This window comes from Strix uralensis, chromosome 13 (assembly GCF_047716275.1).
Source record: "Strix uralensis isolate ZFMK-TIS-50842 chromosome 13, bStrUra1, whole genome shotgun sequence".
In the NCBI taxonomy this organism is placed as follows: Eukaryota; Metazoa; Chordata; class Aves; order Strigiformes; family Strigidae; genus Strix; species Strix uralensis.
In genome coordinates, this window is record NC_133984.1 from 21,396,981 (window position 1) to 21,412,668 (window position 15,688).

General features: G+C 39.7%; 1 protein-coding gene across 3 annotated transcripts in view; it reads right to left on the reverse strand.

The window, feature by feature from the left end:
* The window catches only part of AFF2 (ALF transcription elongation factor 2), a 350,342-nt gene that overhangs the window by 87,595 nt on the left and 247,059 nt on the right, over positions 1–15,688 (reverse strand). For all 3 annotated transcript variants that reach the window (XM_074882237.1, XM_074882236.1, XM_074882235.1), the window contains one exon: positions 13,194–13,245. In XM_074882237.1, coding sequence (XP_074738338.1) covers positions 13,194–13,245 — 52 coding nt within the window. The remainder of the gene's footprint in view (positions 1–13,193; positions 13,246–15,688) is intronic.

Consider the following 15,688-nt stretch of genomic DNA (forward strand, 5'->3'; position numbering starts at 1 on the left):
ATGTGCATGATGGTGTGAACTAAACTGTTTACATGATAGATTAAAGAAGATGACGATATTTCAGGGAGTGAGAACTAGCAATGTCAAAGTCATAGAATATTGAAGAGCAGAGTCTAAACTGGATGTTTGATTTTTCACTACTTAGCTACATTGATGGCAACCGTTTACCCTGAAAGAAACATGGTAGATTTAGTAAGAAAGAATTATAGATAAATTTTATTTTCTTGGACAAACACTCTAGGACATATCTTTCCTTAGATTTTTATATGGAGAATTTCCACATTTTTTGCTCTTTGTTACTGGGAGAAGGCACTTTCCTAACTCTTAAGAAAAGACACATGCCTGAGGGAGTGTCATTCACACACGTGCTCACTCGTACTGAGTTTTTAACAAATATTGCAAATGATCAGGTTAATCTACATGCCAGCCTAGTTTAATGTTGGATTATCAAGCAACTGGTCATTTTCTATTAAAAATGATTCAGTTTGCCTCTGAGTGGGACCATGTTGATATTAAATACAGCACAGAATACATGTCAGGGATTCTATCTGAGAAAGAAAGGCAGGATCTAGCCTTCTGCTTTTATTTGTCTTGTAGGTGTTGCTCATTCATTTTTCAAAGTGTATTTGTTGCGATACCATGAGCATGCCCAGTGGCAGAAGATAAAGGAAGGCAAAATCAAAGTGACATTGAGTAACTCTACACATTAAGCTTTGATGCAGAAACATATTGTTTGAAAATATTTGCCGTGCAGCAGGTCTGTCAATTAGAGCTAATTATTTTTCTCTGATCAGGAAGAATGCAATCTTGTTTTAGGCAGGTTTCTTTGAATTGTATGTCTTTTATATAACTTCATTATAGGAAAATACTTCTTCCAAATTACTTTTTTTCTGGGCTGCTTAGCTATTGACTCAAATTGTCTGTGTTGAGTAGCTCTCTCTGCTTTGATAATTAACTTTTGATCATTACTGAATTTAGCAGCTCTAGTCAGATGCGTTCATAGCCATCCTCCTCAACTATTTCAGCATTCGTCGCCTTTAATCTTTGAACAAAATGATCTCATTGAGCCTCCATCAGCCTTGCTACTCAGTTAATAATTCCTGTTTCTCATCTTCATGACTGAGTTTGATTTGGTTTAGACTTGATGCAAGCTTTTGATTATTAATTTAAGATATTTCAAAGACAAACATGTTTTAAGAGTTATTTTTTTATCTTAGATTCCTAGGCCTTTACAAATAAGAAACTGGTTTTAACTCCACAACGACTCCTAAACTTCATGTATTAAAAGTACTATCGAGAAACAGAGCAGGTAGGAGGTCCCTAAACCATGTTACATGTGCCCTGAGTGGGAGATGATGCTGCAAAAGACTGGAATGAAATTGGACTGATATAATGTAAGATTCAATGGGTGTTAGGAGAATTACATCATGGGACCTTAGCTAATTTTGAGCTTGAAAACATGCATTAAAATAATTTAGGATGATTAGAAAATGGAAGCCAGAGTGAACTAGACAATCATTCCACTTTAATTTGTAATTTCCTTCTGATTTTTTTTTACAATTATGGCCTTTCCATAATTGTGCCTCTGCTCTCTAAGACCTTATTTCAACAGCTGACTCTAGTGTTGAGTAAGAACGAAGAAGATGAAGAATACATGAAAAGCAGTAAGATACAGAGAATAATCCATCAGAGAGTTTTGCTCAGGGGTTTTCCCATGACTTTTATAACTGCGAATGACTTCTACCTCTTATGTTGCATTACACCTGATTTTGGCACTAGAGTTTTTAGCATTAGTTCAAGAACTACCTGCACTATGCTTTACTTGATCTGCAGTGTGAATATACCCATAAACTTATTTTGTTAGCAGGTATTTAACTATTACACAAAAGATTAAACATGGGAATAGGCACAAACTGCTTCTAAATTGTGCACAAGGACCACAAAATGTGAAAAACGATGCTTTTCTTTGTCACTAACAATTACCAGACTGGCGTTTGGATAGAAAGAACCAGAAAAAGTCCTCCAGTCAGTACAAATTTTCGACATCACAAAGACCTGAGGAGAATGAACTGACAAGAGGCTGGATCAAATATATCAAAGTAAAATAACTGGCATCTGCAGAAGGCAAATTAGATTTTTGGTCAAGTGTTACAGGGGAAGTGTCTGCTATCCAAAGAAAAAAATATATTTTCCATTTCATTACTGAAAATCCAGGATTTTCAGTGAAAAGTATTTGATTTTGAAAGAGATTAGACAAAAACTATTCTTTAAGAATGCCTCCTCACCCTGTTGATTCAGAAGCACTGATCAGCCACCTAAGAAGGCAATTGCTGAACCTCCAAGAGTCTCTTAGGTTGAGACATGGCACTTCATGCCATCAAACATGTTGGCAGAAGAAGGAAGGCCTTCATGCGTTAACTCTTCCCATGAGCTGCTGCAAATCTAACATAGGTTAATCTTCCAGTTTCTAATCAACTCTGTATGGTTGGGTGAATAGCTAAGCAACTCAACACAAGTAAGTTTACAACTCACCATGCTCTTTTCCTGTTCTGTAGGTATAAAAAAGACTCCCTGGAGACCCAATTCAACAATCCAATAAAAACAAAGAAACTTTCCACATCAGTTGAGTCATATATACAGTTTTTTATATATATGTATTCATAGATTATAATTTGTCTTGGAAGTTATACCATGCTCTTATTTATAGAGAATGCCTTACCTATGATCCCAAGTAATGAACGAAAACCCACTACTTATCAACTGCTCTGATTCTGTAATGATGCAGCTGGTACTAACTATGGCTTCCTGTGGAGGAGGAGAATGTAGTGCGCAGCAAACAAATTAGAAAGTCTAAACCCAAGGGCTGAAGGACTAGTATGTGATGATACATGCATAAATATGTGTGTTGTGTTCTTTTTTTTTTTTCTTCTTTACTTCATTGGTTACACTCTCCTCTACCTGTCCCCTAATGTCAACAGAGGAGATTGTATTTCTTTCTTGCTAATTGCCTTTGACGTGAAGTTGGCAACCTTGTATTTGAGATTCTGCGTGTGATGTTCTGGGTCAGTCTCACCTCGAGGACAAAAAGCCCAATGTTACTGTATCTAGCACCAAAAACAATGGAGAAGATACTCTCCTCATCATGTCATATTTTTTAAAAATGAGTATTTTTCCTTCAGAAGCCAAACATGTGGGATGGATCAGCTAAGATCCATCTTTTGAAATATCAAGTCACCAAGCATGTGGTATCTACAGATCAGAACGGTTCACTGAACTCTCGCTGTGTATGAACCACAGAGAGCTTCTCATCATAGCTTTGAGCAACGCAGTAACCTTCATGGCTTCACAGAGAGATGCTCAAGAATACTTGAAATACTGGAAATTTCATTTCAATTGGTGCAGTGGAGGCTGGGTAAATGAAAAACAAAGTTTAAGTGACCAATTTTAAAATGGGCTGTCTGTGGGTTAGGAGTCACCTTCATCCTTGATGTAAGTGAACTGCTTTTAATTGAGCAACAACACAGATATATTTAGGCTTCTGTAAGCATTTTTTCCCAAATCCCTAAGTTTCCATCAGGCCAATAGTGGAAATCAAACTAAGGAAGCGTGCAATGAAAAATGTGCCCACTTCCCATTCTTCAAGGGCTATTCTGTATTTTTTAAAAAAACAGAGAAAAGACGCACTGAGTGCGTGCTACATTCTGAGGAGTGCTTGTTGCTCATGTAGACATACCTGAGCTAGTTTTATCTTAGTTATCATGGGTACTATGAACTTTGTTGCTTTTGTTGCACAGGCTGCAGTTTCCTCCCCGGCTTTGGTGAACTTTACAATACAAACTGTTATGGCTATCTCGCAGCGAACGGACTTATTTCAAAAATAACTCACATAACATGTATGCTTATTTTAGGACTTCAGTACTAATGTTAGTTGACAGAGGAGGCTTGAAACAGTGTCTTCCTTCCCCAATTATTTTGATATATGCTGCATTCTTTCAAAAATGCTTTTGATGGAAAATTGGTAATTGTACTAATTTTGACTCCTTCATCCAACAAAGGAGAAATTGTAATATGACATTATAAATTCTACTGATTCTACTTTCGTAGTCCTATAAAACATTGTCAAGTTGCTTTACAAATGCTGATTGATGTCTCATGAAGTCTAGTAGATTTAAATGCTCTGACAATACCAATTGACTTGGTCATTGCAGAGTTCTACAGCAGAGAACAGAACTCCTGGCTAGAGCTAGGCCTGATTTTTCATAAGAATTGTTTTATTTGGAAAACAAATATCCAGCCCTGGTGACAGAAAAAGTTGGGAAAATTGTACTGAATGGTCTGTGTTTAAGAAAAAAATTCTAAATTGAAATTCTGGTTTGAAATATAATTTCCTAGCAAATAATTTATTGCAAATTCATTACAAATGACCTAGGCTTAGTGGATGATTATTCTATTGTGAAGATATAAAACATCTAGCTAGAAATAAAACTCAGTATTTGTTGTCATCTTACTTACTGATGATTTTTCTAAAATGTGTGTTTGGTTCAACCCTCCAGATGGCTAACAAATCAAAAAAATCCATTATTCGTTGGGTTTACTCCATAGCCACATTTCATCATGTTAATAACATGATTAAAAATATCGAGGAGGCAAAAGAAACACAGAGAAGGTCAAGAAACATTTGTAAGGGACACAAAGTCTTCTCTAAACTTCCCTCAAGAAATAAGCAGCAAAAGTCTAGATTCAAAGAACATCCTGTGATCTCATTGTGCAACTGCAGTCTCCACAACCCGTGTATTCCTCAGTTTCCTGGTTCTAACAGAAGGAGAGTAATTCTTTGTATCTCCATCCCTGAAACTTACCTGAAGAGTGCTGATATTTTGAGATCCTGTAATAAGTTGTACTCTTAGTGTGCAATGACCGATTGTTACTTTTGCAACGTTATATCTTCTTGCATAAATGGACAGGAGGATAGGCAGACATCTCAGAAACAGTCCCTTGTAGTTAGATTTTCCTTTGTGGCAAAGGCCTTTATCTCATTCCTCTGGGAGTCCAACCTATCCTTAGTCTCTTCCCAACTTTAAATCAATGAATAGTTCCCTAGACTTGAGAAGCAGAAGGGCAGAGTCAAGGAGTACCAGCAGTGGCAGCGCTGGGAAGATGTGAATTGATGTTGCTATTGTTTATGCTGCCTATTTGTTTCCTGTGACGGACTAAAGACTTTAAGGATTTTAATTTATATTGAACGTTACCTCTATACTGAATGTTAAAAATCTATTACAAACAGGCAGCAGAGGTAACAGAGGTAAACTGACCTTGGTCTGGTTTAGTACATTGCTCAGATGTAACAGTGTACTAATGTACTGATGTGGTCAATTACTAAATTGCACAGCTCCCAAAATTATACTTAATAGTATTGCCATGAAATCAGTAATTTTGTAAAGCAGGCATGCTCTCTGTGAGAGGACCCTGCCCAAATCAATCGCACTGTCATACTGTGGTCCTGACCTGTCCCTACGAGCAGGCAGAAGGTCTGTTCTGGGAAGATTCATCCTGCCGGCACAGAACAGAGCATCTCCAACCCCAGCAAACCTTGCAGTGGCAGATGAATTCATCGTAAGAAAAATTAAGGTGTTTAGTTCTCATTACTGTTCTCCTTCTGGAACACCTCCAGGGGAGATCAACTTTCACTTCTTCTCCCCTTATTCTGTCTGACAGAAGCTAATTACTGGATTTATCATGCCCTTTTCATCACCTACTTTGCGCTTGTTCTGACCACCTATGAGCCCCTCCTTCAGACTTCTGCAACCCCCCCAAGTCTCAAAGCCAGGACTAGCACTATCCTCTACTGGTGTAAAAAACTCCCAAGAATTTAGATTTTGAAGTTCACAGACGGTTGCTTGGGCTTTTACAAAAGAGCGACACTGCAGATGGCCAGCATAAGAAAGCCAGACACTTTCTTTACCAAAATGCTTCACAAGGCATTCATGATAAAAATCACACTCTCCTTTTGAGGAGAAAAGGGAGATAAATGTTTCCTATGTGGTTGGATTAGTGAGTGTTGAGCACTGAGATGGCCTGCAGATATCACAGACTTCAGATTTATTTTTATAGGACAGTATGGTCAAGTCTGGCTTTTCTCTTAACAACAACAATGCTGGTGTCAATCAATTATCTCACCTGCTGCTGCCTCTGTTTCCTGCCAAAACAATACAGGGCTTTTGCATAAGTGGCATACATAGCAAGAGGCCCTGGGGAAATATATTTTTCCTCCATGCTTATAATAAAGACTCCTTTACAAATAAATGTGTGCGCAAGCATGCACACACACACACAGAGTACATGACCCGTCCTGTGGACTGAAAGCTGCATCTCCTTCCTCCCTCCCACCCCAAAAAAGGCTGGCAAATCTCCAGCATCTGGTCCTTATGGCTGTACTGAGGAACAACTGGCCTTTCCACCTCTAATTAGTAATGGAGGCATCAGGTCTTTTTAAAGCTTCTCCTTCAGGTGAATGATGTCTTATGGTATGGCTGACAGAGCCTGGCTGCTTCAGGCTGGTGGCATGAAAAACTAAACCCAAGAGAAGCACCTGTTTAAGAGAGCACTGAGGGGCTATGAAGCGCCTGCTTACTTGTAGAGAAGTGAGGAGAGGACTTCTTGCAGCTGTATTTATTGATCTTTTCAACTAAGGCGTTTCATTCCCCCTTTGTTAGGGCTGCCTGTCTGCCAGTATTTTCTTTTCCTGATTATTTTCTCTGCTGCAGCGGAGGGTTATTGAGACACTGAGCTGCCAGTGCATGGTAGGGAACCCACACAAGAGGCACGTCTGTGGGAAGGACGGGGCTCCTGCAGCTCCTGTGCTGCCCCAGAGCCCAGGTAAGAGCATGGCTGCAACCTGCAGGGGCAAACTTATTGCTGTTGCTCTGTAGTACTGTGCACTCCACAGCAACCATTTGTCCTGAGGGTTTTGTTAATCCCCTTCCTCACTGATGGATGACTTCCACAATAAAGACACGTGTGGAAACAATTCCATGAGATTCTGTGAATTTGAACAAGTTAAAAGCTTTAGGTAACACTGTGTATTTTAGTGGTGGGCCATGTTTTTCACTCATAACTGCAGCAAGCTCAGCCCAGATCTCAGAGTGGTTACTGAAAGCTTCTGCTGATAATAAACATGATGACATGATAATAAACATGACATGAACATACATCATTACCATGTGAATTATGACCTTAGACATGTCAGCCATCAAATCTCTTATTACCAAAGATTTGTCTAACAGAAGCTGGAGTACTCATTTTACACAGTTGACGATATATGGTTGTCTCAACTAGAGTTGTGCAGAATAAAATAACCTGAATATTAATTAAAATGGACTGAGGTAGCAAGAGACGTATCTTCACAAAAGGACTTTTCATGGTTAGAGACTGCCGAGGTTGGAGAATGACTGTATTATCCGAATAGCTTCTGTTTTTATTAATGGCTTAACGAAAACATTTCCCTACAATTATAAAACGTGACTGTAGATCTTAAACACTGGAATGTGGGTTCTTTAACAAAACACATGCTGCTGTGGCTACAATTGATGCTGCATCACTCTGGGATTTCAATGGAACCCAATGACAGATAAACTGTTTACATTAAAAGAGTCTATCAAAGTTATTTTGCACCTAGTTTCATCCTAATCCATCTGATTTTTCTATAGCTTTGACAAGATGACCTCTCTCACTGTGTGTGCAGTATTGATGTCATTACTGAAGAGCTGTTCTTCAGCCTTTCTGCTGATAACAAAGTAAATGGAAATGTAGAGAAACCTTGGGGAGGTAAACAGCTTGTTCAGGATCCAGCTAAAAAATGGGGAAAATGACAACAGGAAAGGATATCTATTGTTACAAGGGAAGCGGTCACTGTTCCACTTCAAAAAGTGTTTATATGATATGATGAAGGCATACTGCATCTTAGAATTTAATAAAATTTTAAAAAAATTAACTCAAGTAAAGGCTTTGAAAGCTCAGTACGCATTATAAGAATTCAAAGCTCAGCCTCAGCTGATGACCTTTTTAGACGCAACTACAAAGTCAAACATTTTGTATGTAATTACCTAATACTAACCTAGCAAAAAAGAATTATGTTTGTGTAAAATACAAACGACAGAGCAGGGCCATGGATTATATGCGTGTCTTGTGTTTGTATGGTTATTAGAGAAGTGGCAATAAAGTGGCAATCATTAAGGGAAGGAGAAAAAAAATCAAATAAAGAAAAACATCTTATTGATTTGATCTGCCAAAACCACTGTATACATAAAATACTGAAAATGGAGCAGGTCTGTAACTAGTATCAAAGTTTCTTTGGTTCAAAAACACACAGACCACTAGCAATGTGCTTTAAATTAAGTACGCATTTCAAAGGTTAACAGGACTATTCCTTAGGCAGAAGAACAAAGAGGAGCTGGTTAAAGAAAATTGGGTACACTACAGCTACTTAAAATACTGTATCCAGGCACAACTCATTTGGATGCCTTTGAGCTCAAAGCTAATTTGAATTATACAGAGGTGCTTTAAAGAACAAAAATACTAACCTGTGTTTTATCTAAGCTCCTTTAGCTGAACTGAGCTACTAATTAAAAATCTTCACTACTCTTCCTAAATTCCGATGTGTTTTTTTAACAGAGTAATAAAGCCATCTAAAAGCTCTGTCCTTCCTCACAGAAGAGTGTTAACATTAGCATCTCTGAAATGCCTTGTCATCTAATGGTTTTACCAACATGTCTGTCATCTGCCTTGACTGTATCTCTTGTAGCCAATATAAAAATATTGTGCAGTAGGACTTGTGAATGCAATACTGATGCACATGCCAACGTTCCCTCAGTGACAATACTACAAGACTCTACAATCCAGGCAATGCTGAAATGTAACAATATCTCTCAAATAATACATTAAACAGATGTGTACCTGGTATTATAAATATGTGACATAAAAATCTATTGGGTTGGTCGGTGTGCATATTAAAAACCATTCAAGTAGGTCAAATTGTGGATAACTTAAAACTTTAAAGACAGCAATTTTAATAAAACTGTCAATACAATTTTCTTTGTAAAAACATTTGACACTGATTATGCTGCTTATATTGAAAGAGAAACACAAGGGCTATATCTTTAGATCTTTTATTGAACTGTGAGCACAGCATCAATAACTGCTTCTCAGCTGTAAATGAAAATTGATTCCAGATCTAACCCGTCGTGTCTTTAATCCCAAATCACCCACAATGAGACATAAGAATCAGCATTTTGTCTATGGGACAAAGCACGTGTCATATGGCCAGCTCCAAAGTGTCTACACTGAAGATACTGTGGGGTGTATTTACACGTGTTAGATGTAGGGTAACTGCGGTCCGTCCAAGTAAGGGCCAAAAAGTGATAATAGGAGTTTGCAGCTTGGGGTGGAGTGACTTGTAACTTGCCTCATGCTCTGTTGCAATGATCAATACAGTCCAAAGCTTTACTGATTTGAAGTCATTGGACCTCCTGCATGTCACAGCCCAAAGAAATTCACTTCACAACTTCTGTGTCAAGCCCACAACTGCCAGAATTCTAAAAGGAGAGGGGAAACCACAAGGTTTCCATGCAGTTTGCAGCAGTTTGGCACTAGTAGTTTGGATTTCCTGTCAGCTCTCACTTGCTGAAGCCTCTTAAGCCCTCTGCGGTGAAATTATAGCCTCCTTTCAGGAATCTTTTTCTTGGTGATATGTTGCTAGACCATCATCATGCATGCCTTATCCAAAAAAGACCTTATTAAGGAAGGTTCTCCAGATCATGTTTATAACTCTTAGGAACAATTTCCCGTTATTCAAAATCCTGCTTGAAAAGTGAATGCTAAAAGTGGGCAGCATGTTCAGTTCCCGCCCTGCTAATACTATCTATAGAATAAATACCTTCCAGTGACTTCAACCTGGTAGTTCTCATCCTATCCAGAAATAGTCTCAACTTCTTAATTATATGACTGACTGGAGCTATCATGTGTGGTGGGTTTCTCCTCAGCAGTGGGGAGAAAAGGAAGGAGATGTTTAACACCTGAAAGAGCACGAGGTCCATGGAGTCCCAAATAAATGCAATACAGATCAGAAATACATCCGAAATGCTCGTTCATAGGAGTGAGAGAGTAAGACAGAAGAGCTTTGTTTCTTGCAGACAAGCTTCTAACAATCTTCCACCATGACAAATGGACTACTGGTAGTCTCAGAAGACAGGCTGATAGATCAAACTCTCTCCACGTACTGTAGACATTCACTAAAAGTTGAGATCAAGGTGCATTTATGGATCAGTGTCACTACCACCCCTGCCGTGTAAAGATTGAAGGGTTCCCAGCAATTCTCAAAGGACAAAGCCTCGGGCTCCCTACCGACCACTGTTCTCAAAGAATTTCAATTTCCTTGAAATACGAGTAGAGATAAAGATAACAAACTGATTTTTACATACTGTGTTTTTATTAATAAAAATGAGTAAATGCTAGCTCATGCCTCACATTGGCTGCAAGCCTATAGCAAAAATAAATAAATCATAAAGATTGTAAAGACAATGATTCCATTTCCTTATAGAAATGTTGCATAAACTGTTAGAATGGTTTTGAGCTGAGAGTTTTAATCTTTTCTCTCCCTGTCAGAATGTGCACATGTGTACAGCTGAATTACAATGGTCATTTGACTGCAAAATCCTATGTTAAAAAAAAAAAAAAATTCTAACCTTGGGCTCCACAGCTGAATGTTCAACATTGTAAAATTCACATATTGTAATAGACTTGACTGTCCCTCGTGAATGAATATTTTATGTACTTTTTGGAAAAAGTATTTTGCAGTCAAAAACCATTGCAGTTACTTTGTTGATGTTTATTTGTCTGACCAGTGGGCCACATCAACCTTTCTTTCCATTTCTAATCCTCTCTTTTTAAAAAGATATGGCAGAAGCTGCTAAAGTGTGAAGGCACTACCGGTGAAATGCGAGAGTGATGCAGCAGAGCCATGCTGCTCAGCTTTGCAAGGCCTTAGCCTGGGATGCAGTGTGTGACAAAAATCTGAAGGACAGACACATACAGTCATTCATTCAGGAAAGCTAAAAAGCTGTGGATTCTTTCCTATAACGTGTATAACTTTGTCTATACCCTCTATTTGTAGTACAATTAAAAGAGATGCAACCATACATATGTGGGGTACACAGGAAAGGTGAAGGCTTCCCTCGAAGTGCAGGGCATTTAAGAAATATTCTCAGTGTGCTTCTTGTCCACGCAGTTCATTTATTTTTTATGTGATTGGAAACGTTCATGTTTGGAATCCCTACAGATATAGACCATAATCTATTTCTTAAGAAGATATTTGGGAGAGCTTAGGAGATCTGAATCAATTCTAATCACTTAGAGTGAGATGAAGCTCACACTGCTAAAAGGAAAAATATATTCTGTGTGCTCTAAAGTTTTGAGAACCTACATGAACGGTCCTTATTGTGCTCTCGTTTGCATCTTATGCTGTGTATCGTATTACTGGAAAGTCACATGGAGTTTTGGTGCAGTCTGAGGCTTCCTACAGCGTGGGCACATCACCACCACATAAGGACTCAGGCTGCAGCCCCTGAACTGGGAGCAGTGTGACACTCTTCACGCCCATGATGCTGCCTTTGGGTAAGAAGCATGCATGTACCACACGTCAGCAGTGATGTTGTGAGAGCAATTAAGGCTCCACTGTGCAGTGTAGATATGACTGTGACTTTCCTGCTTAGGATTAACATCAGAGATGACACCTGTTCAAGTCAGTGAGGGCTTTTTGCTTGATGTCAGCAAATGCTGGTCCAGGCATTTGCTTCTTCATTCAGCAATGATACATGATTTCATTTTAGCAGTGTAAATTGTGTAAATTTGGAATAATTCTACCTAAGTGACTAGAAAACTACTACTATAGGAAAAGAAAAGTAACTCCTACCTGATAATATATTTCTGTTTCTGTATTTTGGGCATCTCAGGATCACAATATAATTTTACAGGTTCATTTGGGCAAGTTCCCAATAGATCAGGAAACCTGCTGGTTTCATAAGTCACCATGTTTGTACAACAGCGCATTGCACAAGTACAGGCTTTTGATCCTTTGGCTTCAGATGAGAGCGCAGGTCTAACTTGGTGTTAAAAAATACTGACCTGTATGACTAAAGGGTCAACTGACACCAGAAGGTAAATCTTTTCTGGCGTGACCTTAAAGGATGGATTGGGTAGGTTGAAGGAGAACATTTAGGTGCTTTAAAAATAAATAAGAAAGAAAGATCAACTTATAATTAACATTTCTCAGGCTGAACAGATGATCTTATGCTGAATTATAGCATTACCTTCCTTTCTATTGCAGATGTTTAAGCATTTGAGCCTATTGCATATATAAAGAATGAAGGATGAATTTAACCCAAAGTCTCTTCTTTTTTCTGATAAGAATATTTCACCAGCTTTATTTCCCAGTCTTATCCATAAATATTTATAAAGTGGGAAGGATAGAGAATGACATGAGCCAGTTTTCTGAAAATGATTCTTCATTAATGTCCCAAGTAGGTTGAGAGACTTTCAGTATTGATTTACAGCTACACACAGAGGATTTTCCCTCTCACAAATAGGAATCACTGGATTACTGACTATGGACTCCCAGCCCTTTACTCACTGACCAGAACAAAACTTACTGACTGAATCTTCTCGGGAGCAATTGTACAAATAAATTGCAAAGTGCAAACCAACTCTGCAGTTGTTTTGGTGGTCTGATGTGGTCATTTTACATCCACTTCCAAAAAGGTCATCAGTTTCAGAAATTGAGTGCGAAACAAGCGGAGGCTGTACCACAGTTAGTTTGGTACAGTGGAGGACAGAAACTCAGAGCACACTAGCTATTCTTTGGCCATGTGTGGACTCTTATTCCAAGGCTAGTAAGTCATGTTATGGTTTAGTTTAATCCACTTCACAAGGTTAATTTAGCAAAGCTGACAAAATGCAGACGTATTTAAGAATGTTTCCTCACACAGAGGTTCTGTGCGCAAGCAAGATTTAAGCTACTGGATTCTGCAGCACTCCAAAATGCTTTTGATGCAAATATAGTAAACCAACAGGCAATCACATTCAACCAATGAAACAACTGTGTCAGGCTATACAGACTATGCACTTACATCAGATGTATTTACCTGTTCATTGTCATCTTCATCACTGCTGAGTTTCAGATCATCCTCAAGCATTCTGAAAGAAAAAAGAGACAATACAGAATTACATTTAATGAATGAACTTTATATACAGTGGGCTGAATCTACCCTTCAGCAAAGTCAGAGGAAAGACTCCCTTTCAATTCAACAACAGCAAAATGAGATGTGTGATAAGTAAGCTGATGAATACTCCATGTATGTATGTATTAGTCCTTCTGTGTGATGCTAGGTAAGAACAAATAACTTCCAGACTCATCCATCATAAAGTTTGGCAGTCAGCTCCTCTTTCATGTCCTCTTTTATTTGCACATTGTCTCATGGTGATCAGTTCATATACACCTGTATCTATTTCTAAATCAGAAGGTGGAAGGGAAATTCACCTCTGAGACTGTTAAAACCTGAGGAAAAGTCCTCTGTGTTCCATTCCTGATCTAGGGCATCACTGATCTTCTTTGAGGCCAGTACCAATTCCCACCTTATCAAACTGAGAATGCAGAGTGGAGAATAGCAAGAAGAGGAAGAGGTTGTCTGAGGTTTGATGAGACCTCACGGTTGTTAGTATCTGAAGGCAGAGCAAATGTTTTCCAAGCTAGAAATCTGCTAATTCATATCCCCATTTTTATTTATTTTTTTAAATACAGGGAAATCTCACATGACTGCTCTTGGCCCTTGGTTAAAGGGGAAGAAAACTCCTAAAAGATGTGATTGTCCCAATGCTTCCTTCCTTTCCTTTGGCAGAAGAAAGAGTTAAATAATGCATATTACTGTATTAACACTCATATTACTTCTTTTTTTTAATCCAAGACTTGGGTATGGCAAAACACATGGGGTAAGAAACCATATTATTTGCTTTTACATCTTTGCAGAAAAGATCTCTTTGTTTGAGGTCCATCTACCTAGAGGGACTTAACTAGCAGCCCCCAAATACTCCCATACAGCTTCCCATATATTCACGCTTTGGTGGTTCTCCTCAGAGCTGACATTCCTTTGGGCACACCCATCTTTTCACCTTGACAAATTCTCTTATCGCAGGATGACGTATGAATGAATGGGCACATCTCACCTGTATCTGCTGTGACACCCACTAAAATTGCCGAGCCTCCCTCCTCCCAGCCTGAGCTTCTTTACCCATGGCAGGAGGCTGGCAAATTGCAATTGTTGTTGAGTCTGAGGTCTATGATTTTTTTATTGTTAGCCTTTAAATAACTGTAGCAATCAATGGATGTTCAATAGGAAATTTTTGTTTGAAGACTACCGGTAAATTATGGAAGCCTCCTGGTATAAGGAATTTTAAAGAGGGGACAATAATCCCAATGTGGAAATATCAGAAGGTTCGAAGCCCTGCTGGTGTTCTTAAAAAGAGAAAGTGCAAGGAGATCTTTAAACCGGTTTGCAAGTCATCTGTCTTTCGTGACCTCTGTTGTCGGGCAGCTCAGCGGTTACAAAGTATCTGGACACATAACTACTAGTCATTAATGTCTTGATAAATGGCAGATGCCTCCCTGTAATATGTGAACCCATAAAAGTAAGACTGTAGCATGGATAAAGAATCTGCTAAAAGTAAGAATTTGTGGTGGGTTGACCTTGGCTGGATGCCAGGTGCCCACCAAGCTGCTCTATCACTCCCCTCCTCGACTGGACAGAGGAGAGAAAATATGACGAAAGGCTCATGGGTTGAGATACAGAAAGAGAGAGATCATTCAAGCAATTACCGTCACAAGCAAAACAGAATCGACTTGGGAAATTAATTTATTACCAATCAAATCAGAGTAGGGTAATGAGCAATAAAAACTAAATCTTAACAACACCTTCCACGCACCCCTCCCTTCTTCCCGGCCTCAACTTCACTCCTAATTTCTCTCCCTCCTCCCCCCCAGCAGCACAGGGGGATGGGCAATGGGGGTTGTGGTCAGTTCATCACCCGCTGTCTCTGCCGCTCCTCCCTCCTCAGCAGGAGGACTCCTCACACTCTTCCCCTGCTCCAGCGTGGGGTCCCTCCCACAGGAGACAGCCCTTTGTGAACTTCTCCAGCGTGGGTCCTTCCCATGGGCTGCAGCTCTTCACAAACTGCTCCAGCATGGGTCTCCCATGGGGTCACAGCTCCTGCCAGGAGCCTGCTCCAGCATAGGCCTCCCACGGGGTCACAGCCTCCTTCGGGCACATCCCCATGCTCCGGTGTGGGGTCCCCCCGGGCTGCAGGTGGGTGTCTGCTCCCCTGTGGAGCTCCCTGGGTGCAGGGCACAGCTGCCTCACCATGGGCTGCACCACGGCCTGCAGGGGAACCTCTGCTCCGGCGCCTGGAGCACCTCCTCCCCCTCCTTCACTCACCTTGGGGTCTGCAGGGTTGTTTCACATATTCTCACTCCTCTCTCCCAGCTGCTGTTGTGCAGCAGTTTTTTTGCCTTCTTAAATCTGTTATCCCAGAGTTGCTACCACCATCACTGATGGGCTCGGCCTTGGCCAGCAGCGGGTCCATCTTG